The sequence below is a fragment of the Panicum hallii genome, chromosome 9, assembly GCF_002211085.1.
Source record: "Panicum hallii strain FIL2 chromosome 9, PHallii_v3.1, whole genome shotgun sequence".
Classification (NCBI taxonomy): Eukaryota; Viridiplantae; Streptophyta; class Magnoliopsida; order Poales; family Poaceae; genus Panicum; species Panicum hallii.
This window is the reverse complement of record NC_038050.1, coordinates 9699649-9725290: the sequence shown is the minus strand read 5'-3', so window position 1 is coordinate 9725290 and position 25642 is coordinate 9699649. Positions and strand designations below refer to the sequence as shown.

Genomic DNA, 25642 nt, shown 5'->3' with positions numbered 1-25642 from the left:
CCTTTAGGTTTGATTCATCATTGCATATTCGCATCGTATATGTCAAGCAACTATCGTGACCAAAAAATCTAAGGTGTGTCATGCGTACCCACACGCCTCCAAGAGCTAACAGCACCAACGCAAGTCAGTACAGCTCAGTTTGGATGTTGTTTGTTTCTGGAGGCTATGATATTGAATTGGATTCAATACCAAACCAACTATGGTATTCAAATGAGTCACGATTCAAATTCAATTATTTGGATGATCATTGAATTGGCTTTTGGAATCCTACAAAGCAACCAAATTGGATTCCTGTTTGGATGCATAGAAACTGGTATTGGCATTTGTTCCTGACGTCCGCCCCGTCGAGACTCGCAAGGAAGCCGCACCGGCGAGGAGGAGGAGGGGGCCGTGCCGGCCCCACTCGTAGTGCTGCACGTCACGCTGCGGGGAGGCAGCGGCCGCCGCGGGCTCGGGCTTTGGCTCCGGCGAGGAAGGAGGGAGGGGGGGAGGGGGGCGTGCGGCCACGGCCGGCGAAGAAGGAGGAGGGGGCCGTGGCCGGCGAGGAAGGAGGAGGAGGGGGGCGGCCATGGCCGGCGAGGAAGAAAGGGATTGGGAGTTGGTCGCGAGCCGCGCCGGCGAGGAAGGAGGAGGAAGAGGGGTTACGACGCGAGGAAGAGGAGGAGCGGGCCGCGGTCGCGAGCCACGCTGGCAAGGAAGGAGGAGGAGGAGCGGCGCAGGGCCGAGGGTTGCAGTGGCTTCGGCGCGGCGGCGGAGGGAGGGGCGCGACTGAGCGAGCGTGGGGAGCAGCACGAAGGAGCGAGCGGCGCTGTAGAGCGGAGCGGCGGTGGAGGGAGTGACGCGACGGCGGAGGCGCATGGGGAAGCGGCACGACGGTGGAGAAACGCGGGGAAGAAGAAGGGTGCGCGAACGCAAGTGAATGTAGAAGGGTAGGGGTCGGAATCGTGGGAGGAGGTGGAACCGCGCGCTAAATATCGCTCGGTATGGAGGAAGTTTCCGAAGCCAATTTCAAGAATATCCAAACGGCTAATATTAGGTTCACATAATATCAATTTCAAATTCCAACCTTCAATATCAACATCCAAACGCTACCTACAGGCTTGTATGATTGTGTCGATGTATGTAGCATCTTTTTCACTATCAACAAAAGTATATTAGCACGACAGTCGACAGCGTGGCTGTTACTGTATACTTCGTTCTAAAATTTAGATCGTTTTAATTTTTTTAATTTATAATATTTTCTATGCATCTAGATATAACATATATCTAGATGCATAGCAAACCTAGAAAAGTTAAAAACAATCAACATTTTAAAAACGAAAAACGGAGGGAGTACATAGTTTATTAATATTATTAAAACTTATTTATCTGCATCATTAAAGAAGTGTTCTGGTATTGTTATGTATATAAATATTAAAACTGATCTATCTTTATGACTAAAGATGTGTTCTGGACTTCTGGTGCCTGGTGGTAATAGATCTTTTGAAACGTGTTTAGTGCTGGGTACAAATCCCCACCTCGGGTCCTCGGCGCAGGCCTTCGATGCCTGACTGGGCTAGCTGGAGCTGGACCTCCGCAGAGACAGCACATCACCGTTGGCGCCGAGCTGCAATGGCCGTGCTCCGCCGTCTTCCCCGTTCCCAGCTGTCTCCACGGTGAGCACACCCCCTCGATATTCCGCACGCACCGCACCTGCCCTAAGCTAAGCCACAGCCAATCCTCTCTTGGCCCTAGGCAACACCGTACCGGTGCAGTTCATTTCGCCGTCGGCTGCCCTCCGGCGGTTCAACGTAGTTGAAGTGGAGCCAGACAAGGCGAGCTCGCCTCATCCTCGATCATCCTCGCGCAGCGGTACCCTCTACCCTGTGCCGAGCACCGTCGCCGCCGCTCTAAAGGTCACCTCTCGGTCGTCGAAACTCAAAACCTGCCGCAGAACAGCACGCCGTCTTCCACGCGTCCGATTCCGCAGCTTCCCGGTCTTCTCCGTTTGCTTCCGTGCTGCCTGCCGGAGCTTCTCAGCTCTCAGAGCTTCGTCCATGGCGGCATGGCCGGGCCGCCTCCCGCCGCCGGGGGGGGGGGGGGGGGGGGGGGGGGGGTGGGGGGGTGGGGCGGCGGCGGGTTGGCGGCGTAGAACCGAGCGCTGCTCTCCCGGTTTCTCTCTCTCTATCCTGGGCCTAATGCTATAAATTGGCCCACGAAGCTTTCTCTTAAAGCCCAGTCAAGATTAGCACGTATTCCTTTCTATTGGGCCATTTTATGGACCGGCTATCATTTTATGGACCGGCATGCTAAATTCGGGCTCACGAGACATACTCCGAAAAAATATGGTTCCAATATTAGCTAATGCAACTATTTTAATAAAATCAAATTCTCTAAATTTTTTGGCAATCACGTCGATTTGCTTTTTGATCAATAATAGCTGCTTCATTAAAAGAGTATTTTTTTTAGTATTGGAGAGGGATGACTGGATGAGTAATTTGCTGAAGATACTCTTATAACAGCTTTTTTATCTTTATATGTAGCAATCGGAGTTAATGAGTTTATTCACGTCTTGCAATACGCATAAAACCCCTCTCATGCATCTCCAATACTCTGATCATCATGATTGAAGTACTGAACAGCAGAAACCCAACTCTAACCCAGTACTTACGGAACTCGACATGCTTACTGCAAATCAGTGAACAAACTTGCCAAATGCGGCTTCAATTAATCAGTCCAGAGAACAAAAGAATGGAGCATATGCTGAAGCCAGAGGAACCGCCCAAGTCGTCAATCACTATTGTGTCACAGCTCCAATTCAAACCCCTGTAAGGTTTTTCTACCCTCTTGTTTTGAGGTTAACATCAATACAATCCACTTCGAAACGAGCATAGTGCATGTATACCAGCAAAAAAAACTATGAACAAGACAGCACAAACTAACAAAGAAAGTGTGTACAAATGCATGTATAATGAAACTATACTATCAGTCACCTCAACTATCTGATCACACACTGAAGTCTAACAGAGCTCTTATACACACAAAAGAATCGATAGATTCAAAACACAGCTTTTGACCTTCATGGTTTCCTTGCAAGATCCCAGAAACACTTGGTGCACATCTTTGTTCAAGGGTAACCATGCAACCAGCCACTCGATAGCACTGTGACTCATAGTATTTCCTAGCTTTTGATATATAACACACAAAAATGATGTAGATAGCACATCAGTTTTTCCCAGTTGTGACTCCAACTACAACGTTGCTCACCTGTGTAAAGTGATAAAACGAAGTAAATCAGACCAAGGTTCGACCAGAATGGGAGAAGATGCAACTCAGTAAATCGAGGTAAAGGAGCTTACTAGTTTTCCCTTATCATCAACTGTCATAGGGTTCTCAACAACAACAGTTACATTCTGGGGCTGAGATTTAGGCTGCAAGATGAAAACCCGTAAATCACTCACACGTCAAGAACGATTTGTTAAACCATTAAATTTTATTGATGTGGGCTTACAACAGAAGTAGATGAGGTACTATACGAAGATCCATTTGATGCTGGCCTTGCAGATGGTGTGGGTGCCACCGTATTTACCTGAGATTCAGAAAAATGTTATTCAAAATCAGAACTTAGATAACAATCATTTGCACTTGCATTGTTAGTGTGCACGGAATGATATCGTACTCCAGTAGTAGTGATATGATTGCATATGGCACATTTTACTGAATGTGCTCCATATGGATACATCAAAGTTGTCTGGCAGCGGCCGCAGTTAACATGAGCTATATTATTCACTGCACAAAATAGAAATTACTCATCTGTAAGAAGGGATAATTTTACAAATGGATGGATATAAAAAAGTAGCTAAGCCCAAAGCTTAGAGAGAGAGGAATAGAAAAGGAATCAGCAGTACCTGGTCTAACAAGATTGACTGTATTACAACATGAACACCTTACAGTGTCTGCACTTCGAGTATACATCAGCAAAGTTCGACAACCACCACATATAAGCTGAGCCATCTCTAGTCCTGCATTACAAATTTGAATAACTTCTATAAGCACATCAAAATAGTGTATCAAGCACTATAAACCGTTTATGAACATTGGACACGCTTCATGCAACAGGTGAAGGGAGGGAGGGAACACAGAAGGCAAAACATTGACAGTGTGGATTTGCCTCATTTAAAAATGAATAGTGAACAGGCTGCATAGTGGTATAATATGAGTGGGGAGCAGAGGGAAGCACAGATACAAATTTCCAACAGAAGGAGACAGAAGGGGAGGATACAGAATTGTAACTTGCTAAGATGGAGCATTTCACCAAAACTGCAAGGGATTAGCTTCTAATGTTCAAAATGCAGGTGCTGTAGCTTTTCAATTACCACATTCTACCAAAAGCAGGTGTAGAAATATGCTGATGAAAGCAATCAAAGTTGGCAGAACTAGTGACCGACTGTGATTATTTTTCCGATGAATGGACATATTGGCTCACCAAATTGATTCAGGGATGGTATTGGGGAAAATAAAGGAAGACGGCAGAAGAGCTGTGACAAGCGGAACACTATGGATGGCACATGCTCGTAAGAATGACAGAGGCCCACAAAGCATAGTTTGGTGAGAATCTCTGAAGGTGAATTATACAGGGGCATCATGCAGTACCCACAAGTGAGTTATACACGGCAGACAGATATGGGAGAAGCTTTATCAGAAAAAAAAAATATGGGAGAAGTGTCAGTACCTTAAACAATGCATTTATCCCCTTTTTTATTTAAGATACACCTTCCCTGTTTTTCATCCAGAAGGCCAAAGCCAAAGATAACGAAGTGCAAACTAACCAGATTAGCATGAATAGCACTGGATGACTGGAATATTCCCGGTTCAAGCACGAGAAGCATACAGCAAAACTTGGTATGGGAAAAAACTTGGTATAGGCAAGCTTTAAGTAACAACTGATTTTCCCAACCAAACTGAACTTGTATGAATTAAGGATAAAGTTGACTGTGACATGTAAATCATTGTCCAATCCGTTCATGTGCGTTGCTAAACAGATTCTCTCACAACATCTACCAGACACCATGAAACCCTGCATCTCACTATTAAAACATTACCGCGCTATAATGTGAGAGTTAAACATTACGTTCCCCTCCACCGCCTAGCTGTTTCGCGCTGCCAGAGCACGATTGGCTGTAGAGGCGACGGCCGCCGCCTCCCAAGCTCAGACGAGATGGAAACCAAGCATCCAGCACGTACCTGGTGGCGGGACGGTGGTGACGGACTGGCACACCGCGCAGCAGACACTGGGCGCCCCCCGCGGGTAGAGCAGAACGGTCCGGCACGCGTGGCACACGATCTGGCTCTGCATACCTGGAACAGGGGAAGAGTGCCCGAATGAGCAGCCGGTTCCGACAGAGATCGAAACCCGCGAAGCAACCCGACCATCGTACGACCCGAGCAACGACCGCCCGGGACCCCCCGCGCTGAATTCGATCAGGGGGCGACAGCGAGATCGGTCGGCCGATCGACCAACCAACCAACGCGTACCCACCGCCAATCCAACCGACCCTACCATTAACCGAGGAACCAGGGGAACCAGACGCTTGCCCGCCACCCCGGACGGATCCGAGGTCGATCGTGACCCCGCCCAGCGTGAGCGGGCGAGGACGAGGAGGTCGGCGAGGCGACTCACCGGCGTCGGGCGCGGGACGGCCGCCCGCCCGTCTCCGCCTCCGGGAAGTGGTCGGCGCGGGAGGGGCAGGCGGACGCGGACGCGAGCGCGGCGTCGCTCGTCTCTCCTCTCCCCGGCGAAGCGAGGGGGGAGTCGGTTCCGGATTGGATTTATCTGGGGCAGGGGAGGAAGAAGGAGCCGGGACGAAACGAGAGGGAGAGGGGCGATGGCGCCGTGCCCGTGCGTTTCAGACTTTTTTGGCGCAGAAGACAGGGGAGATAACGGATTTTTAATTTTTGCTGCCGGGCTGCGGCTTTATCATCACGAGCCGACGCGGCGTTGTGGTTGTACACGCGGTCACGCGGGCGTCGGGTCGGGGGCGCCTCTTCGTTCCCTTTTCCTCCGGGGCGGGGCTGGGGGGTTGCTAGATTTAGCCAAGAAAGTCAATAAACAATCACCCACGCGCCGGTTTGATTTCTCAGCTCGTGTTTCTCAGACGGCCGGGCCCAAAGTTTCCAGCGTCGATTCCGCGGGTCCAGACCTTCCGCGTGTTTTAAATTTTATTAATGCTGTGTAACTGCTAATCTGATTATCTGAGCATTATTTGAATTTTTTTTCTTTGCCAGGGAAAAATTAAGCTGCTTTGTCAGCAAACAGAGAAAGATGAGGGTTTTTTTTCGGGTCGAAAAATATGGGTTTTCACTGAGGAAAGATAAAGGAGCAGACACCGAATTATGAGATATAAAAACGATCAAACGAACACGATCTCTCATACAAAGTCCTCGAGTATTTACTCGCAAAAAAAAAGTTTCTCTAGTATTCTACGTAATCACTGACGGTGGTTCTAGAATAAGATGGACAAGACGTCGAAGACCTCTTCTCTTGTCTCATCCGTCTGTATAGCTGACACCTATCATCGTTGACATTTTAGTTTATTCAGTCCTAGCCTTAAGAAGCAAGTAAAGGAAGCTGCCAGACTGGCCTTTCTCTTTTTATTCAACGAAAAATACATTAGCGCTCCCAAAAGAAAAAAATGGAAACGCCGAGAAAAAAGAGGCTCCTGCTGACACCAAACGGTATAGTAGAAGCAACCAAGATGCCAGCAGTTAAACTTTGCGTAATAATATGAGCCTGCGAATTATGGCATTAAATCCCTTAACATGTCTGGGCGAAAAAATTGCTCTGTTAGGATGTTGTTCAAATCTGAATTATATTCTACGGTTTATAAGAAGTGTCAAAAACCTGCAAGTTGCCCAACTTCTTATGTGCAGTTTACATGAGCACATACCAGAGCATGTCTTTGCAGTACCGAGTGCACTATAATTTGTAAACATATTAGGGATCTCAATTGAAGATTAGAGTTGGAGAATTCAAACAAGCGGACAAAAGTAAACACATTATTTTCAAACATGAAAGACTATAGCTATTTTTCCAATGCGTGTATAAAGACAGCCGGATAATAATGTATGATCGATCGAAACATAATTATCTTTTACCTTTTTTACCTCCCAAACGTTAATCTCTTTCAACCTTATTACTTCTTATTCTTCTTTCATCTTGATGGCAATTGAAACTCATTCTAGGTGTTTTGATGATCATAGAACAACCTAAGGTATATTTGCCTTGACAGAGTCCCTCCCAGATGAATGTTCGTTAGATTTTCACCAACCATAGACACTACATGGCTACAAGGAACTTCTTTTGCGTGTTGTACGTTCAATGCTATAAGTATTTTACGTGATATGTTTTTGTGTCTACAACTTCTATGTTACCTATTTTACGTAATATGTTACCGTGCAAATTTAGTTCTTTAGGTGATTTTTCATTTTGTAAAAATTAGAAATATACAATTTGCACGGTTTCAATAGTTGGATGGTCTATGTTATCCGGTTTTGTGGTTGAAGATTGAAAATCGGACTTTTGTAGCAGTTCGAGAGTGTAAACCGAACTTTTCCAAAAGATAAAATATAATTATGTTTCAATTGACCATGCATTATTATCCGGCTGTTTTTATACTAGCATTAGTATTTCATCTTTGAAAATAATATGTTTACTTTGTCCGCTTGTTTGAATCCTCCAACTCTAATCTTCAATTGAGATCCCTAAACTTACAGTGAAGATATTTATGGGCCTACGGTGAATAATTTAAAAAGTTTGTGGATCTAGAAATATACTTTCGAAGTTGACGGATCTAACTGACACATCCTTGGATATAGAAATACATTTTTAGAGTTGACATATCTAAATAACACACCCCTATAAATTTAGAGACCGCCGGTGCATTTTACTTAAACAAATATATATAAGTCATATGTTATGCTATATGCCAAACTTCAATGCACAGAACTATAGTTTGTGATCAAATCATCCATTTATTGGCTGCACATGACAAAAAGATATAATAAATAATAAAAGTCTGTTCCAAATAGATCATAGTGGCCGTGTAATGGAGAGGGGTTATGGACATAGTATCACTCGTTTTATTGTGAAAATTATTGACTATTTTCTTCATTCTAAATTATTAATCATTTTAATTTTTTCAAGATACATAGATTTTATTCTTCAACTAGACATAATATATATCTAGATGCATAGAAAAATGATGCACCTAGAAAAATTAAAATAACTAATAATTTATGATGGAGGGAGCATACTTAGTATCAAATTATTTCCGAAACATGACAGACTGAGATTTCAGTGTGTGGATGGAAACAAAAGCGACATCAGATGAGCTAGGTCACGCCTCGAGTCACGTCCATGTGATATCCACGATCGCACATTGATCGCATCATCCGACCGTCGTACGCATCTTAATGCTGCGTTTGGTTCAGCTTTCTGAACCTGCTTCTACTTTCAGAAAGCAGAAGCTAAACCAAAGGGGTTCAGCTTTTCTGTAGCTGCTTTGAAAAAGCTGTTTTTTTTAGTACAAATTTGGAAGCGGGTTACACTCTATTTTTGCAGCTTTTCCGAATTTGTGAAAACTACACACCTACTATTGGTCACATATATACCCTTTCAATTCCTTTTTATATATAAGAAAATAAAAATTTTCATATATAGAAAAATAAAAATAAAAAAGAATAAAAAATTAACTCCAAATATTTTCATATATATATAAAAATAAAGATTTAAAGGCAAAAAATTTGATCATCATAGAGAAATATTGTATACTGTCAATTTACATAAAGATAATATATAATTTTTTCACAGTCGACAACTCATAACAGTTTAAACCAAACGACTTTCAATTTTTTTACAGCAGACATCTACAACAAATTTTTCACATTTTTTTCGCGGCTCAAGGCCGAACGAAAGCCACCCTAATGCTCGGGGTTCGGCGTTTGGCCACCACTATCTTCACTTCCCTTGTGAAACGTTGCTTCTTCGGTCGGCTCTTCTCCCCCACGGCCCCACCTTTCCATTTCCACTCTTCCCGCTGACACACCCGAGCGCTCGCCGCCGCCTTCGAGAACAGAGCCGCGCCGCGCATGCCAATGGCCACCGCCGCCGCCGCTTTCTCCTCATCCCGTATCTCTCCCTCTATTTCAACCCGTATCCGCCGGAGACGCCCCGCGCCGCGCGCCTCCGCAGGCGGCGTCACGGCGCGCGCCCGGCGGCTGCGCTGCGAGTTCGTCGCCGGCGGAGGGAACGGCGCGCTCTCCGGAGAGGACGACCCTCGACTCATCGACCGTGTAAGAGTCTGTCTCTCCGCCTACTCCGCTGCTGCTCCCCTGTCCTTCGTTTCTTCCTCTTTCCTCTCGGTGCCATTTGGTCGAACAAGTTAGAGGCGGCCCGCGAGAACGCTCCGTGTCGTGTTCCGCGCCGACGCGTCCCGGAGCGCGGCGCGGCGGTGGGGGAAAAGTAAATGCTGGCGACAATGTTCGTGCGGTGGAGTATCGCTTGTGTTCTCCCTGGGTTTGTCATTGTATCGAGCATGTGGCGTACGGAGTGGCACTGCGCTTATTGAACTTCTGTTGCTGGTTCTTGTGTTGTGTCCTGTCATACGAACAAGAGGCATTGGTATTGCATTTGACGATTATATCAAATGAAATGCATCCGATGGATTAACAAGCTTCACCTATATATCTACGAGCTCACCTCTCATGGAAGGGGAAGGAGGGGGAATAGAGGCATAGATCAGCATGCCTTGGTTTAGGTACGAGAGAGATATAGCTTGGGTTATATTTGATTTTATTATGGGACGAGTTCCACAATGGATGCACCACATTGGAGTAGAAGGAGCTAAGCGCTAAGTCCACATCAACACTGTGAACCCCAGTTTTTTGAGTCTGTTCTGCCACTGTGTACTCAAAGTGGATAAAATCATTTACTGTAGTATTGCCACTCAGCCGTCAGGAACCATAGACCTGCTGGAGCTGTGATGACATAATGTGAATCAAGTGAGTCGCTGCAACCCATAGGTTTTGGTTTGATCTGGAACTATACTAGTCTTCCTCATTGATGAGGCAACTCTCTGCTGCAATCCACATTTAGTTAAAAGAAAGTTCAAACAGTACTGCAGTTGGATATAGAGAGCATCATTTTATCTTATCTATCTCGAATCGTGAAGGCATTTAGGCGTCTCATACAACTTGGCCTTTTTTTAACGGATGACTTATTTGCGTGAAATAGTATTCTACCTTTTGAATGTGTTGCATTACTCTTTTGCCTTGGTTTCTCATTAACATTGATTCACAATTTCATCTGCAGCAAAAGGCTCTTGATGCAGCCATGAGTGACATAAACAACTCTTTTGGAAAAGGAAGTGTTACAAGATTAGGCAGTGCCGGTGGTGCTTTTGTGTACGTCTCCAATTTCTTGAATCCTTCGCTTAAAAGTTCTTTTTATATCTATACTGATTATTACTGTCACCATCCCAGTGAGACGTTTCCAAGTGGTTGTTTAACACTAGATTTTGCTCTGGGTGGTGGTCTTCCAAAAGGAAGAGTAGTGGAGGTATTTTTCTCATCCTATAGTTTCTCCAATCCACTAACACCCACATGGTATAGTTCATTCTTGCTTTGATCTAGGCCTATTTGCGTCAGCACTTGTGCTGATTTCTGCAGAAAGTTGTGATCTTGCCTATGTTTAGGGTTCCGACCTCCTATCTTTAAACGATTTGGTTTGTAAAATTTTGCAGGTGTATGGTCCAGAAAGCAGTGGAAAAACTACCCTAGCTCTGCATGCAATTGCTGAAGTACAGGTTTGTGTTTTCTGATATTACATTAATGAAAATGTTTTATGATATATCATTAAAAAATTCTGAAGATAAAAGATATTCAATATTCAATATGCAGAAACTAGGAGGAAATGCCATGCTTGTCGATGCAGAGCATGCTTTTGACCCAGCTTATTCAAAAGCTCTTGGGGTAGATATTGAAAATTTGATTGTCTGCCAACCTGACAATGGAGAGATGGCACTAGAAAGTAATCATTTTGCACATATGTAGCTCAATACTTCTTTTATCTAATATCCATCCTTCTACTTTAATATAACACTACAATTCTTACTCTTATTCATCCTCTGAGTCTTCTTCTCATATATACTCTTCATCTTGGGTCTGATATTATTCCCCTTGGATCCTATATCAAAATTTTAACATGTGAGAATCTTGACGATATGGTTTGATAGTGAAATAATTTGTTGTTGTTATTTTTTAAAAATAAGCCCATGTTCAGTTGAGGTCTGTATGAACTTTTACCAGATCTCCGCTGGAACTTTATTTTTTCATTCTGATATGAAACAGAACTGTAACTTAGATTTGAAAACTACAGAATTTTTTTACTGTACTTGATATGAGCATATATCAGTAGAATATGTCCAGTGTTTCAATCACCTTGTAGGCTGAAAGATTTATATGTTGGTATGTAGCTCTAAGAAATATGTGTGCAGCAGCAAATGCTTTTATATTCACAAGTAATTTATTATTTTATAGCCCTGTTTGGATACAAAGTCTTTTTGGATTTTTCGAAAAATAGTATGGTTTTGCAGAATACTCTGGTTTTGGAAAGCTGAGGTGTTTGGATGCAACAAATTCTGTAGTTTTGAAAACTATGGTATTGCTAAAATTGTTGTCTTTTTGGAGTTTTACCAACTCCACTCGGGACTTCTTTTTTTTCTCTCTCTAAACCATGGATTGTGCATCTCTGTTATATAAGGCTACAGTTTTGATATGATGAGTTTTCAGAACTACAACACCCAAACAGTCTGCATGGAAATTTTCAGGAATAGGTATCTCTTCTCGAATAAAAAGGCCGTGCATATTGGATTTTGAGAATTATAGACCTCTATATGTTGTGTTTGTTTGTTTGTTTTGTTTGTGGGTTTTTATGTCACTATGACTTTCTTGCTTCATTTGTTAACCTTATAGGTCACTGTGGATCTGGATGTTTGTTTACATAAAAAATTGCTAATATATTCTGTTTACATAAAAAATTGCTAATATATTCTTACTCTATGTCAGTTGCGGACCGTATGTGCAGATCTGGAGCAATAGATCTCATCTGTATTGATTCAGTGTCAGCGCTCACACCACGCGCAGAAATTGAAGTATCCCTCCCTCCCTCTCCCATGTTTCTTTTTCTTTGGTTCTATTTGAAATGTTGCATCGGCAATGTAATCAATCTATTTTTCAGGGTGAGATAGGAATGCAGCAGATGGGTCTACAAGCTCGTCTGATGAGTCAAGCGTTGCGAAAGATGTCAGGCAATGCCTCAAAGGCTGGCTGTACTCTTATATTCTTGAATCAAATAAGATACAAGGTGTGATACTGATACAGTTGCATTGACTTTCGGCTAATTGCTTAATTCCGTTTTATTCTTTCATTTGATGAATTTGGTATTCGATAGATTGGAGTATTCTATGGGAATCCTGAAGTCACTAGTGGAGGGATAGCTTTGAAATTCTTTGCATCTGTTCGCCTTGAGATACGGCCCATTGGGAAGATAAAATCTGTGAGATCAATAACATATATTTAATCTTTCCTAAAAGTTAATGTGGGAATGGTTCTTATGCTTGTTTTTCTTTTTCTAAGGCCAAGGGAGATGAAGACATTGGTGTGAAGGTTCGTGTCAGAGTGCAGAAAAGCAAAGTATGTCAAAACTATGTCCAGTTCTTGCTGTGTATTATCATCGACACTAAGTAGGCATGATATTAACATTTTTTGCCCTTCTTTGCAAGGTCTCTAGGCCCTACAAGCAAGCTGAATTTGAAATCATTTTTGGGGAGGGTGTTAGTAAATTGGTAAGTTTGTAACTTTCGAGTTTTTTTTATCACTGTAACTTATGCTAAACGAAAGTATTGGACAGGGGTGTGTTCTTGATTGTGCAGAGCTGATGGAAGTAGTTGCAAAGAAGGGTTCATGGTACAGCTACAAAGATATAAGGTACGCCAGGAGCTTTAGAAAAGTTTAATCCTTGGATTCATAAGTTAGGGATAAAAGATATAGTTCTGATTGGAGCAATCTTTTGATGTCATTTGGTTTTGAAGGAAAGATTATTTAGACAAGTTATCTTCCTCCGTCCCATTTCAATGTGATCTCACATATTTAGGCTGCTATATGAGACCCTCGGAAACACCTCCATATGGATTTGTTGTCCTTTAGTAGTCCTTGTTTTCTTACGACTTGCAATATAATAAGATAACATAAGATCTGAGCTTTCACACGGCACCTCACTGTGTGTAAATGTGTGTGGTGGGCAGTGGCCAATAAGGATGCAGTGTGGTGTGCTGCTTTAAGTTATATTCTACGGTGAAATTATCTTCATATATTTTGGTCAAAAGCAAAGTATCTCACTGTGTAGTTGTAGCTTTGATACGTGATGTCTTTGCTTAAAAATTATTCAGATTGGGCCAAGGCAGGGAAAAGGCACTACAGTATCTCCGAGAGAACCCAACCATCAGCGATGAGATAGAAAAGGTTTGCTGGATTATACCTGGGTTTTTGGCATGAGTCTGCTACAATTGAAAATTTTCGAATCCACTGTTTTCACTGATTTAGAATTTCAAACTCAAGGCTTCAACTATTGTTGGTCTATGATATAATAACTTCCAATCATATATATGTTATTTGTATGATTGCACTAAATGAAATTAATGTCATGATAGGTTATGTCCATTTAGGCATGCCATTTATTTTAAATAGGACTTCTTAGTTCCAAAACTAGAACCAAACCCACTTTTATTGTTTCCTTGATGTTACTATAATTAGGTAATAGGACAAATCAGTTAGTACATGGATAAATTACCTGATGAACAATTAGTTTTCTTTCTAGAGTACTTGTGGGTGTGGGTCTTTGTCCATATCCTATTCCTTAGACATGTTTGATGAACATGCAGGTGGTTAGAGCTATGATACCAGAAGGAACCAGACATATGAGCCTACTAGCTTTTGGGCAGTCATCATCAAGTGAAGATGAACAAGTGTATGATGAGCAATAGCAGTGCATGAGGTTCTGAAGATGAACAACTGTGAAAGCCATCGCGCATCACAATTCTGGGCTTTTGTCCCTATGCCATGGCAGAAAAGATCAGAGGTGATCAAACAGCGTGCAGTGGTGCATGCGCTGTTGTAGGGGAGTTTGACTGATGATTTGTGCCACCACTATGAATGATATAACTCGTGGGGGGCATCTAGTGTATGACGAAGGAACTGATATTTCAAATTAATGAAGCTAATTTCTATTTGCACATCTATCAACTGTTCAGCAATTTGGGACGCTATGAAAGTTAAGTTTGGTTGTCATTCGTACTTGATAATTGTACTATGATTCAGGCAGGAGCTCTGTGGAGGGCAGGGGTCATTTGGCTTGTAGCTCATCCTCTTTTTAGCAGATTTCAGATGACCAATTGGCCGAACTTGGCTGACCTAACTAAACGACTACGGCAGCAGTCCGGTGGTCGGAACACCTAGGTATGTTCAGTGTGCAGACTCAGAAAGACAGAAGAGACTAGGTAGTGCAGTTTGATATGGCAGGCAATCATGTCATCGTTTAACAACTTTACATATTAATGGCTGCTATTACAAGTTCTTCCTTCCGCAGCTCAGGCTCAGATGCGGCGGAGAGACGCCAATCGCCTCTCCAGATCGTCAACTTCGGCAGAGGATTCTGGTGGAGCCGCTACGTTTCTTGCAGGAGCTGCAGCATTTCTGCAGAAACAACAATTAGTTTAGGAAGGTTATAAAAGGGAAAAATTTTACACGCATATTAATGGGGCAAGACCAAATTTTGAACGGCATTGTGTTATCAGTTGTGATATTATTTGCCTACCGTGCTTGGCTGTTGTCAACTTTCTTGTTAGTTGCTCCAATGCGACCTTTAGGAGCAGAGGAAAGCTGCATTTTCACGAAAGCATTGGAAACAGTAGGTCAGAATTAAGACTCACGCGGTATCTGCACAAGACTACTGCCAGTGTGTTGGAAGAAAGCATACCTGAGAAGCCACATCGACACCAATCTCGTCAAGGACCTGCATACCCGACAGAGGGGTGTATGATAAGATGAGCCAGTATAAAATGGATGAAATTTTCATGGTCTAGTGGAAGTCAAAGCAGAATTCCTCACAAGCTGGATCTAAAAACCTTTGGGTTACCTGGTTTGTAAGCTCTTCTGTTTCCTCTTCTGCCTCATCTTTGTCAAGCGTTTCATCAATGGCATCGGACATCATTTCAAGCTGCATGGAAACAGCCATTTCAATGTGAGACAGCTATAAGCCTACAAACATTCTTTAAACATGCCAGTCCAACATCTAATATTGCACTCAGAACTCAGTTAACCACTTGCTATCATATTTTGTATTAGTTTAGCACACTAGCAAGCTGCAAATATTGTAAATGACATGAAGGAAATATTTTTAGGATGCTAAGACTTCTGCTAGCTTGTGAACAGCTAACTGTTTTGCATCAGGGATCACGAGCTTGCAATCATGCTGTGACATATCGGTCAGGACCCAGGACCGAAATCCCATACATAGGATTGGATATGTTCTATAATGCTTTTGCAGTGCTCTAGTTCATTCATGTCTATAGAAACTAAGTAGGCCAAACATGAATTATATGACACAAGACTTCCAGCTTTGAGCTTTGAAGTAAAATAAATAATCCAGCATGCTGTCAATGTTATTACCGTCATGTCCAACTGAGTTGATTGCTTCTGGAACTCTTTCATGACCTTTATCTGTTTCGCCGGTTCCATTTGCTGAAATGTGCAGTGAAATACAGATGTTGACTCAGAAGATAGTCCAACAATTGTTCAGAGGATGACACTGAACAGCAGCTAACGTGGCTGTCTTTCATCAAACCTTATTCATTGCTGCCATCGCTTTGCTTGCACCTTTCATTCCAGCAGAGATTGAAGTGCCCGCATACATCGCCTGAATAAAGAACGGATGTACTAATCACAAGTTAGTCTTGTCCACAATCAGAACAGATATTTTTTACAAAAAATTATACAGTAGTCATGCCTGTGTGTGAGTAGCTACTCCACGAATCTGTGCCCGTGTGCCTTGCAAATTGAGGATTTGTTGCCTTAGTCTGACAAGTTGCCGAGCTAATATTTTGGTTGCCGCCTTGAGAAATCCAAATCATCTATTGTCAGAACATAGGATGAAGAAAATAGGGAACTACACTACTACATATCTCCCACAACTTCAGACTCACCTCATTTCCGGTTTTGGCAGTCTTCTTTATCTCCGCAACCAGCTTCTTCTCCTGCATAATTACCACTGTGGCGTCACCAAACCAGACGATACAATTTGCATATAGATAGTTGGTAATGTATGGCCTTCTGCTGGGCCTGTAAGATGGCACGCCACACTGTGGCTCCTTCTAGTAAGGGAAGTTATAGAAATGAATTAACAATAAACAAATAGCCTACCATTATATCATTATCATCCAAACTAGTAAACAAATTTCATATAGTAGGAGAAGTTGAAATGAACTAATAACAAACAGATGCCCAATACAGCTATATTGTATCACACATTCACACTCCTCTAGACCAGAGAAATTTGTTCTGCACTCTCAGCACATGAGGAGGCTAGCACAAGGGCACAAGGAAGTTGGGCTTCTGCTTCTAGGTTGTTGCTAGAACTTGGTAGACGGTAGCCATTATATTGTGTCAAACACTCAGGACCATAGATACCATCAAGACTCATTCCAAGAACACAGCATTGAGTAGTAAAAGTAGCATCTTGAAATAACAGACAATGCAGGATTTAATACAACAATTTCATGCCTCTGCTCATATTGTAGTTTTATTTTAAATGCTTCAGAACAGCATACTGCATACCTCCATTTGCAGGGAGCCAATCTCTCGCTCAACACCTAAAATATGTAAAGAGATAATCGATGTCAGAAAAATTGGCACATTGCCAACAGTATTGTCAATTCTGTAACCTAATTTGAAACTGAAACAGCTGTGTAATCTAATTTGTGAACTTAAAACAAGAGAAACTATTAAAATATCCACCAATGTCCCAAATTCGTGAACTTGTACCAGTCTGATCCAATATAACACAGGACCAATAGCCAATCTGGCAACAACTGCTGATATTTTAGCATCAGTGGAGAGCAATACGAACTAAACAGCTGCTGCCTAAGCTCCATTCCATTTGAAACTGAATGACAGGGCAGCTGTATCAAATTTGTGCAAGTCTGTAACTAGTTATGAAATGCCCACCTATGTCCCAAATTCGTGTAATTGTGCAAATTTGTCTGATTCAGTATAACACAGGTCGTTAGCAAATGTGTCGACAATTCAGAAAAAGCTTTCAACCCCTTGATTCGAGAGTAGGGAGGGAAAATTGTTCTCACCCCGCGTGGCGACCGCCATTTCACGTTTGCTGGTCCTGAGAGCCTCTGCAAGCGACAAATAAACACCACATCAGCAGCAGCAGTAAGTTCAGCGCGCCAAGCTTGTGATCCGCATTCCCTGCCACGAATTTTGGGAGAAGAACCTCCACAACGCCTTCCAAACCAACCCTTGGTTCGCGCCGCCCCCCCCAAAAAAAAAATGCACGAGCTACCCGCCCACCCTAAAACCCTAACCTCCACCGGGCTATCCAAAACACTCAATAAAACCCCTCCCTCCCTCCTTCCGCCGGAAATCCACCGAAGACCTCGCCTCCGATCTGCAGGAACGACCACTTGCAGGCCGAAACACCGAAGCTCAACAGCACATCGCGCCAAATCGACGGGTAAAATTCCGTAAATTCGCCGAGTATCACGCTAGAACCCCCACCCGTCCTCCAACACCCGCGACAAGGGAATCCAAGGGCGATTAAGCGCACCTTTGGGGTCGACCTTCTTCTTGAAGATGTTCATGGCTGCCGGATCGCTGCGGAGACGACGAACCACTCGCAAACGGGGACCAGGAGCAGGCGCGCCTCTCAGTGTGTGTGCTCCCCCTCCCTCGCGCTGCAGATTTGGTCGCAGGAGAGCCCGTGCGGCGCGTGCTGTGCTCGTGTGGGTGAGAGGGAGGGAGGAGGGGCCTGGGGAGGGTGGGGAAGTCGGCGCCGCGCGAGCCCAACGGGTAGTGTCAGTCGCCTGCCGACCCAACCCATCTTTGAGGTCACTCCAGGCTTTAGTAGCCGTTGCGAGCGAGAAAACAACGCGCCGCGCTAGATGCACATGGACCCGTTCTCGCTCCGGACATGGGTTGTGGGGTCCACAGTGTGGTGGGGACCCAGCGTCATGGAAGCGATTCGGAGGAGTATGTGTGGGGTTTCTGGAGCGGGAGACCCGTGCGCAGCGCCTTGGGATTGGCCGAACTACCCCACTCCTCCCTGTTTTCTCTGTCTTGCTATGTTTTCTGTTTTTTTAGATGAGGGGAAAACCGGCCTTCGGTACCACACCGTCATAGCATGCAGCCATTGCTATATTTTCTATTTTATATTTTGCAAACTATTTTTCTTCGAAACTATTATACCAATTGATTTCCTGCCTTCTATGCTCATCGATATGTTTCCTTAATTTTGTGGGTAGAAGAAAGTAGAATCTTATTACCTTTTTTTGTTAATTACCTATTTCTATTTGCAGAACGATTGCTGCTTGGTCATAATATCACCTCATGGAGTAACGATCCATAAACAGAGTCGTGCCTACTTAAAAGAAAAACAGAATCATATAATTATAAATATCATGGCCTGAGAGGAGGGCTCTACTTTCTCTTGTTCGTTCGCTAGCCAGCCAAAACGTGGCCTGGCCCAAAGGCCCAGAAAAATAAGTGGGCTGCCACCTTGCAATGCACACACGCGCTTACACGCCCCTTGGAAATTACATGGCCCAAGCTTTACAGTTTGCATACTGAAGTACTGCTGCTGAACATGACATACATTCGCCAAAGAAAAAAACACCCTACTCGTGCAACGACCAAAACTAAATCAAATACTACCGATTTTCCTATGCCAAACTAAAGCCTGGTTCCAGATGTGAGGATTTCGTAGAAACCGTATGAGAATCGTGGTGCTGTTTTTCATGTTGCGTTCGTAGGTTACCTAGCAGGACCTCGCCATCTCAAACTAACGGGCAATGGTACCAAGCTTAGGATATTGACCAAACACGATCGGTATGATACAGTTATCTAACATCATTAATCATGGCGGCCCGGCGCTGACTGAAATGAAACAAAAACGGTGCTTTTTCCCCTCTTTCCTTTTCTTTGTCGAAGACACCGCGCTCGTCGACGAATCTGTGTGCACACGACTTGGCATCTTATGTGTTGATAATGTCGGGCACATACTGGAACCGACGACGACAACGGCTTCAATTTCAGACGGGCAAGATGCCTAGCTTGATGCCTGCTGCCGTCTGCTACTGTGACATGTCCAACAACAGCATCAGGCTGTTCAACTTATAATTTTGTGGTAGTCAAGCCTTCCATGCGACACTTGTCCTCCCCAGCTAGCTATAAAATTTCTAACGGTCGGGCACACTATTCTGCCAACGATATGTATCGAGCCCAACTGACACGAACGATTGGCATATGCATACGTGCACTACGGTGTAACTGATTCTAATAAGCAAATGACAGTACGGTAGCGCTTCCAATAATTCACAGTTTCAGTTGTGAGAATGCATCGACTTTCCAGGTAGCTGCTGAATCACAGCTGCTCTTAGGTTTTTCAGGTATGATTTAACGTGCAAGGATGTTTGGAGTTTACAGATGTAGAGATAGAGAAATTGTAACATAGTACGCCCACAAAAGACACATGTAACATGTCATGTACGCGATTAGAGCACGTGTAAACAGCAGCTCCGACAAGAGTATGAGTGTTGTAGTAATTAAGCAATCATACTATCATGTCGGGGACAAGATAAGCTATTTTGTGAGCTTAATGAAACGTGCAGCCAGCAGCTAGCTCGGCGTGACCTTTTTTGATGACAGCTTAAGAAGACCTTTATTAGTTCCTTTTTAGCGCTTTTGCGAAGACGAACTCGCCGCGCCTAGCTACCTGCAGGAACTTTGCAACTAGACGAGAAGGATATGCACTGATGTACAAAATGCTGGGGCGCACAGAATTTAATTTGATACGGTGCTGGCACGTGCGCGCCATTTGTTTTTCGTGCTGACGGAGGCCCGGGGAAAGAGCCGACGGCAACCATGCCGGAGAGTTTTTTATATATAGTACTAGTTCTTTGGTTCAACCACAAAAGTAGCCAGCTTCAGGTATATAGTGGGAATACATACGCGTGAGATGGGATGCTAATGCTTATACCGCTACGCAGGGACGGACGGTGGTGGAGGCGAAACTGGGTATCCATCCCTGCTCAGTATATGTCTGCACTAGTTTGGCTGATGTGCATAAGTAGAAACACACAAGATTGAGCTCAACTGACCCTGCTTGATTTGGCTCCACGATCCGCCGCTACCATAACATGATGTTTGCTCACGTGCGGAAAACCACATGAACATGCGGCATTGCGCGCCGACGCCCCCGGACCCAAATACATTCACCAACAGGGCATCCGCCGCATGCCTTTCCCGCAATGGATGCGCGCGGCCGGGCCGGGCGTGGTACGGTGCTGGTCCGCACGCGATCGCCGCAGGTCCGCGGCTGTCTCGTCGTCCCGGGACACCGCACCCTGATCCCGATCCCGGCGGCGATCCACCCGGCCCCACGGCGAGCGATTACGTGCCAATGCAGGCTGGCCCGACCCGTCCCGTGATCTCCGGTTCGCCCACTGACCGATGGAGCCCGCGCCGCAGCGGCGCGTCGGGGCGCCACGCGGCCCGGCTTGCGCGGAAGCTTCCCCGGCACCGTCGGGTGCGTGGGCGCGGCGAGGCGGCCCCCATCCAGCGGGGCAGGGCGTTGGATTCGACGCTTCCTGCCACCTTCGCCTTCGCTTGGCGCCGTCACCACCCGTCCATCCATGCCCCAACGGCCATAGCACGTCCGTACGCCAGCTGCCGACCGCAGCTACCGCGCGCAGCCCTTCGGCCACGTCGTGAGTGGCGGCGCTAGCTGCCCCGTGCCCGGTGCTGCCCCCCGCCGCTATAAAAGGTTCAAGCTAGCATCACGGGCTATCTCAAGCTCCATTTAATCCGCCAGCTGGCTCGCTACTCTCTGGCTCTGGACTTCTGACCTTGTTGCGGAGGACCTGTGAGATCGGCCTCCCACAATAGCCATGGGCGTGGACAAGCTCAGCTACGAGATCTTCTCATTGCTCGAGAGCAAGTTCCTCTTCGGCGCCGCCAATGGGTGCCTGTCCTCCGGCCCCGGCACGCCGGCAAAAGCGATTTTTGACGGTGGACGCGTGCGGGTACTGGCCATCGACGGCTGCGGCGCGGGCGCCGAGGACGCGCTCCTGGCCGCCGCGGCGCTCGCAAGGCTCGAGGCCAAGCTGCGGGAGCAAGCCGAGGACCCCGACGCGCGCGTGGCCGACTTCTTCGACGTGGCCGCTGGCTCCGCCGCGGGAGGAGTGCTCGCGGTGATGCTGTTCCTGAGGGGGCCCGACGGGCGGCCGCGGTACTCGGCCCAGGAGGTGCTGGCGTTCGTGGCCGGCAGCGTCGGGAAGAAGGACTGGGGCAGCCGCCGCGGGAGGTGGGCGAAGGTATTCCGCGGCTCCCGGAAAGGCGACGCCACGTTCCAGCGCGTGTTCGGCGACGCGACGCTCAGGGACACCGTGGCGCCGCTGCTCGTGCCCTGCTACGACCTCGCCACGGCCGCGCCCTTCGTGTTCTCCCGCGCCGACGCCGTCGAGAGCGACACCTTCGACTTCCGCCTCCGCGATGTCTGCGCCGCCACCTGTGCCTCGGGCGGCGCGGTTGCGTCTGTCAGGTCGGTGGATGGTCTCACGGCCATCGCCGCGGCGTCCGGAGGCGCCGCAGCCATGGGCAACCCGGCCGCCGCCGCCATCACGCACGTGCTGCACAACAAGCAGGAGTTCCCCTTGGCCACCGGCGTCGAGGACATCCTCGTCCTCTCAATCGGCACCGGCGCGTCCGCCAGCGTCTCCTGCGGGTCGAACGCGCCGATGCCCACACGCACGCCCTCGCCGCGCGATCTGGCGCGCGTCACCGCCGAGGGCGTCGCCGACATGGTGGACGAATCGGTGGCCATGGCGTTCGGCCCCGCGTGCGGAAGCAACTACGTGCGCATCCAGGGCGGCAAGGGGCCGGCCCCGCTCCACGCTGAGACGGTGGCCGCTGCCGCGGGAGCGATGCTGGCGCAGCGGAACGTGGAGTCCGTGCTGTTCCGCGGGCGGAGGCTGTCGGAGCGGACCAACGCCGAGAAGGTCGACGCGCTGGCCGCCGAGCTGGTGAAGGAGCAGGAGCGGCGGAGGCGCAGCCCACTCCCGAACGTGGCCATCAAGCAGCTCGCCACGCCGCGGCTGTCGTCGGCGACCACCGCGTCGTCAGGCACCACGACGGCGAGGACTGCGTCGTCGATGCCATCACCGGCGTCGTGGGATTCACGCCGGTAGCGAACTACCTAGGCCGCCGCTGTGGCGCGATGAGGATCTACCGATCTAGTGTACATACTAGGCATGCCATTGGGGAACTGACAACGCTTCGACTACGAGAGTGATGAGTGTTCTTTTGTTGTCCTCGATAATGAGCCACTGACATGCGCGGGCTGCCAGTTTGGAATTCGGAAATGAAATTTTCTTGCGATAATCTATCCCGCGAGCACACTGTTCTTAATCCAATTGTAGTTTTCCTATAATTTTCTTTAAACTTAAATACCCCTTCTTGCGGTATCGAAAAATGTAGCGAAATGCAGCAGAGGCGGCCGGGGAGGTGTGCTGCGGCCTTTAACTGTTGCAATGGCTGAATTGGTCGATATGGCTGTGAATTAGGAACACCATTAAAGTGGAAGGTCAGGGTTAATGGTTAAATTGGCATTGGGTAGCAGCTTCGTTATGTGTCAAGGTGGCGGGGAATGCAACTAGAGCCACGAAAGACAACGAATGGTGGTCGAGGTCGTCAAGGGATGCATATCGCCTCACGGCCTAATTAGTCAAATCAGTAAGCGACAAGGGATATAGACGTGAATTATATATAGAGAGAGTACTTTATATATATAATAGCCAAATCAGTAACCATGATAATATTGTCAAACTAGTAACCATGAAAAGTGCAATTCTGCATTTCGAAAAAAATGTCACAAGGAATGCAATTTTAGAAATTGGATCTTAAGTAACTGCCTAATTAAATGGTCAGATTTTATTTGCATATCAAAACTAACTGTATGTGGCAAACAAATGAGGGTATGAGCATCTTTTCACGCTACCACTAATTTGTCTTAAAAAAACTAGAATTGCACTCTTCATGGAACGGAGGGAAGATATGACTATGTAGAGTAGGCTATAGATAGTTATATTTATGCAATACATGAGTAATTAAATTGTGACAACTAGAATAATTTAACGTGGATGAGGGGGGCCATGTCCCCCTCTCAGTCCCTCTACTACCTTTATCAGTAACGTTAGCGATAGCTGATATGATGTGGTTGTTGCTATTGCCATAGCTCCCTTAGCCTAGCAGTGTGTCCAACAAGCAGATTGAAGATCAACCCTCGTTTACCGGGGCAACCACGAGAGGACAACCCACATATCCATATACTAGTAAAAAAATTAGAACCGCTAGGGTTAAAACCGCTCCACAACTTCATTAAAAAAAACAATTATATGTTCCCGGTCTTAAAGGAAACTTTCAAATTCTTATTTTGCTGGTGAGAGGATATTTTTTCAAACTATCCCCGTAAATTCACTCCCATAAGGATTCGAACTTGGACCTTATGTGAGGTTAAGTCGTATTGGATCTAAAAATCAATTGGTTCTATAAGCATCCATATACTACTCGCACTTAAAAATGAATTGGTATTGTAAGCATCCGTGCGTACTAGGTCTAAAACTTAAAGCGGTGTAGGAACGCGCGCAATTTTTAACGCCCGTTTAGTTCTGAATTACTATGTTTGTAACGGTCACGAGGAACCAAACCCACCAACTTATCATTTTCAAAAACAACCAGCATATCCATGGGTCGAGTAGCACGTAGGCTGATCCACAGTCAACACACGAGTAGAGGCGTGGGGAATTGAATCACATGCCCACGCCACGTACGCAACAACTAGTGCAAATCATTGGAGCCCGAAGCGACAGCAAATATATGCTCCCGCTGCGCTTATCCGTAATCCGCATACCATACCATCAAGGAGTAGCATCAACTCAAAGTTGCGCAACATGCATGCACGCGGCGGCGGCAACCCGACAGGTGCGCAGTCCGCGCGCTAACTCCCCAGTGCGTGCGGCGCGTACCGGCCGTCTCGGGTGCGGGCGGCCACGCAGCGCGGCCCCGAGGACGCCATGTGCCGCGCCGTGCAGGTGCCGACGAAGTGGCGGCCACAATACTACATGGTCGCCGCCGCGCCGGATGGGCGCTAGCTGGAGCGGAGCTGTGCGCCGCTTGGCGCCGGCAGCCGCGGGGCGGGGCACGCGTCCTGCCGGCGCGGCGATTTCGTCGCTAGCTTCGTTCCCCGCGGCCGCGGATCACGGCAGAAAGTGTAGTGGTGGCCGCACGATGGAGCCCACACCACACCCGGCGGCGCCCGCCCTCCGTCTCCGTCTCCGTCTCCGCCGTCGCTCCGTCAGCAACCGAACCCGCAGTGCGCGCGTGCAGTGCGGTCAAACCAAACCAAGAGGCGGTGCCATGCGAGCTCCAGCTGTGTGGAATCTGGGACGGATTCAGAGTACATGCATCCACCGCAATATCTCTATATACGAAAGCTGCACCAAAACAGACCCAGGCAGCGTGGCCACGTCGAGGGTCAATTTCTGACCGTCCGATCGGCCGGCGGACAGCTCGAGTCTTACGATTTCCGGACACTTAAAAACTCTCAACTTTATAAAAATCAACACGTAGTCCAGCCTTCTCTCTTAGATAACTTTGAGCAAAGTCTTAAATTTTTCCAAAATCAACACGCAGTCCAACCTTCCAGGTTTAGAAAATTTTAAAAATAAAATCTTGAGTTTTTGTTGAATCAACCCTCCATCCTGATCCTCTCTCAGCAAAATTTTTAGAAAAACCCTCGTATTTCAATTAAATCAAACCACAACCTGTTATTTCTACACGAGCAACATTATACCTACAATTTAAACACCAAAACACGTTGGAATCAGAAGTTATTCAATATAAAATTTGATCTAAAATTCAAAAACTACAACTTTATTATAGAGTAAATTTTAAAATTCAAAACGCTTTCTCAATTTATTTGCACAAATACTTACATACGACCCGTTGTATCTAAAATTTGGACACCAAAACGTCTTCAAATAAAAAAATTCAATATAAAAGTTGCTTAGAATTTCAAAATCTACATCTTTACTTACATAGTAAAAATTTCAAATTCAAAACGTTTCTAAAAAAATTCAAATATAAAAATTACTCAAAATTTTAAAACCTAAAGCTTTGCTACATAATAAAATTGTAAATTCAAAATATTTTTCCTAATTCGTTCAACATAACATCTTATTTTGCTAAAAATATAATATTGTACTACCTT

The 25642-nt window shown here is 45.9% G+C and overlaps 4 protein-coding genes across 4 annotated transcripts; 2 read left to right on the top strand and 2 right to left on the bottom strand.

The window, feature by feature from the left end:
- Window positions 1–2746: 2746 nt before the first annotated feature.
- LOC112876969 (protein LOL3-like) lies at window positions 2747–5935 on the bottom strand. Its single transcript, XM_025941158.1, has 7 exons — window positions 5660–5935; window positions 5224–5337; window positions 3888–4001; window positions 3659–3768; window positions 3491–3568; window positions 3339–3410; window positions 2747–3246 (listed from the first exon to the last, which is right to left on the bottom strand). Exons 2-7 carry the CDS (start codon window positions 5333–5335, stop codon window positions 3205–3207), a joined length of 528 nt encoding a protein of 175 aa, XP_025796943.1. The 5' UTR covers window positions 5336–5337; window positions 5660–5935; the 3' UTR covers window positions 2747–3204.
- Window positions 5936–9020: 3085 nt separating this feature from the next.
- Window positions 9021–14333, top strand: LOC112877768 (DNA repair protein recA homolog 1, chloroplastic). The gene is made up of 13 exons (XM_025942131.1): window positions 9021–9330; window positions 10349–10440; window positions 10519–10594; window positions 10779–10841; window positions 10936–11065; window positions 12103–12188; window positions 12275–12400; window positions 12488–12592; window positions 12673–12729; window positions 12819–12881; window positions 12947–13023; window positions 13485–13557; window positions 13977–14333. Exons 1-13 carry the CDS (start codon window positions 9127–9129, stop codon window positions 14076–14078), a joined length of 1254 nt encoding a protein of 417 aa, XP_025797916.1. The 5' UTR covers window positions 9021–9126; the 3' UTR covers window positions 14079–14333.
- Window positions 14334–14573: 240 nt separating this feature from the next.
- Window positions 14574–17960, bottom strand: LOC112877769 (vacuolar protein sorting-associated protein 2 homolog 2). Its single transcript, XM_025942132.1, has 11 exons — window positions 17927–17960; window positions 17451–17495; window positions 16927–16961; window positions 16296–16346; window positions 16100–16204; window positions 15938–16009; window positions 15763–15834; window positions 15230–15310; window positions 15071–15106; window positions 14909–14973; window positions 14574–14787 (listed from the first exon to the last, which is right to left on the bottom strand). Exons 1-11 carry the CDS (start codon window positions 17958–17960, stop codon window positions 14688–14690), a joined length of 696 nt encoding a protein of 231 aa, XP_025797917.1. The 3' UTR covers window positions 14574–14687.
- Window positions 17961–20570: 2610 nt separating this feature from the next.
- On the top strand, window positions 20571–22759 carry LOC112876311 (patatin-like protein 3). The gene has a single exon (XM_025940393.1). The coding sequence runs from the start codon at window positions 21264–21266 to the stop codon at window positions 22560–22562; it is 1299 nt and encodes a 432-aa protein (XP_025796178.1). The 5' UTR covers window positions 20571–21263; the 3' UTR covers window positions 22563–22759.
- Window positions 22760–25642: the final 2883 nt, after the last annotated feature.

Excerpts from the sequence above, each read along its gene's own strand:
- LOC112877768 (XM_025942131.1), top strand. The coding sequence starts at position 9,127 with ATGCCAATGGCCACCGCCGCCGCCGCTTTCTCCTCATCCCGTATCTCT. Across the intron at positions 10,441-10,518 it reads AGTGCCGGTGGTGCTTTTGT|TGAGACGTTTCCAAGTGGTT; the intron begins GTACGTCTCCAA and ends TCACCATCCCAG. Across the intron at positions 12,882-12,946 it reads GGGAGGGTGTTAGTAAATTG|GGGTGTGTTCTTGATTGTGC; the intron begins GTAAGTTTGTAA and ends AGTATTGGACAG.
- LOC112876311 (XM_025940393.1), top strand. The coding sequence starts at position 21,264 with ATGGGCGTGGACAAGCTCAGCTACGAGATCTTCTCATTGCTCGAGAGC.
- LOC112877769 (XM_025942132.1), bottom strand. The coding sequence starts at position 17,960 with ATGAACATCTTCAAGAAGAAGGTCGACCCCAAAG. Across the intron at positions 16,962-17,450 it reads AATGGCGGTCGCCACGCGGG|GTGTTGAGCGAGAGATTGGC; the intron begins GTGAGAACAATT and ends TACATATTTTAG. Across the intron at positions 16,010-16,099 it reads GAGTAGCTACTCACACACAG|GCGATGTATGCGGGCACTTC; the intron begins GCATGACTACTG and ends TTCTTTATTCAG.
- LOC112876969 (XM_025941158.1), bottom strand. The coding sequence starts at position 5,335 with ATGCAGAGCCAGATCGTGTGCCACGCGTGCCGGACCGTTCTGCTCTAC. Across the intron at positions 3,569-3,658 it reads ATCATATCACTACTACTGGA|GTAAATACGGTGGCACCCAC; the intron begins GTACGATATCAT and ends TCTGAATCTCAG. Across the intron at positions 3,247-3,338 it reads TTGATGATAAGGGAAAACTA|GTGAGCAACGTTGTAGTTGG; the intron begins GTAAGCTCCTTT and ends CACTTTACACAG.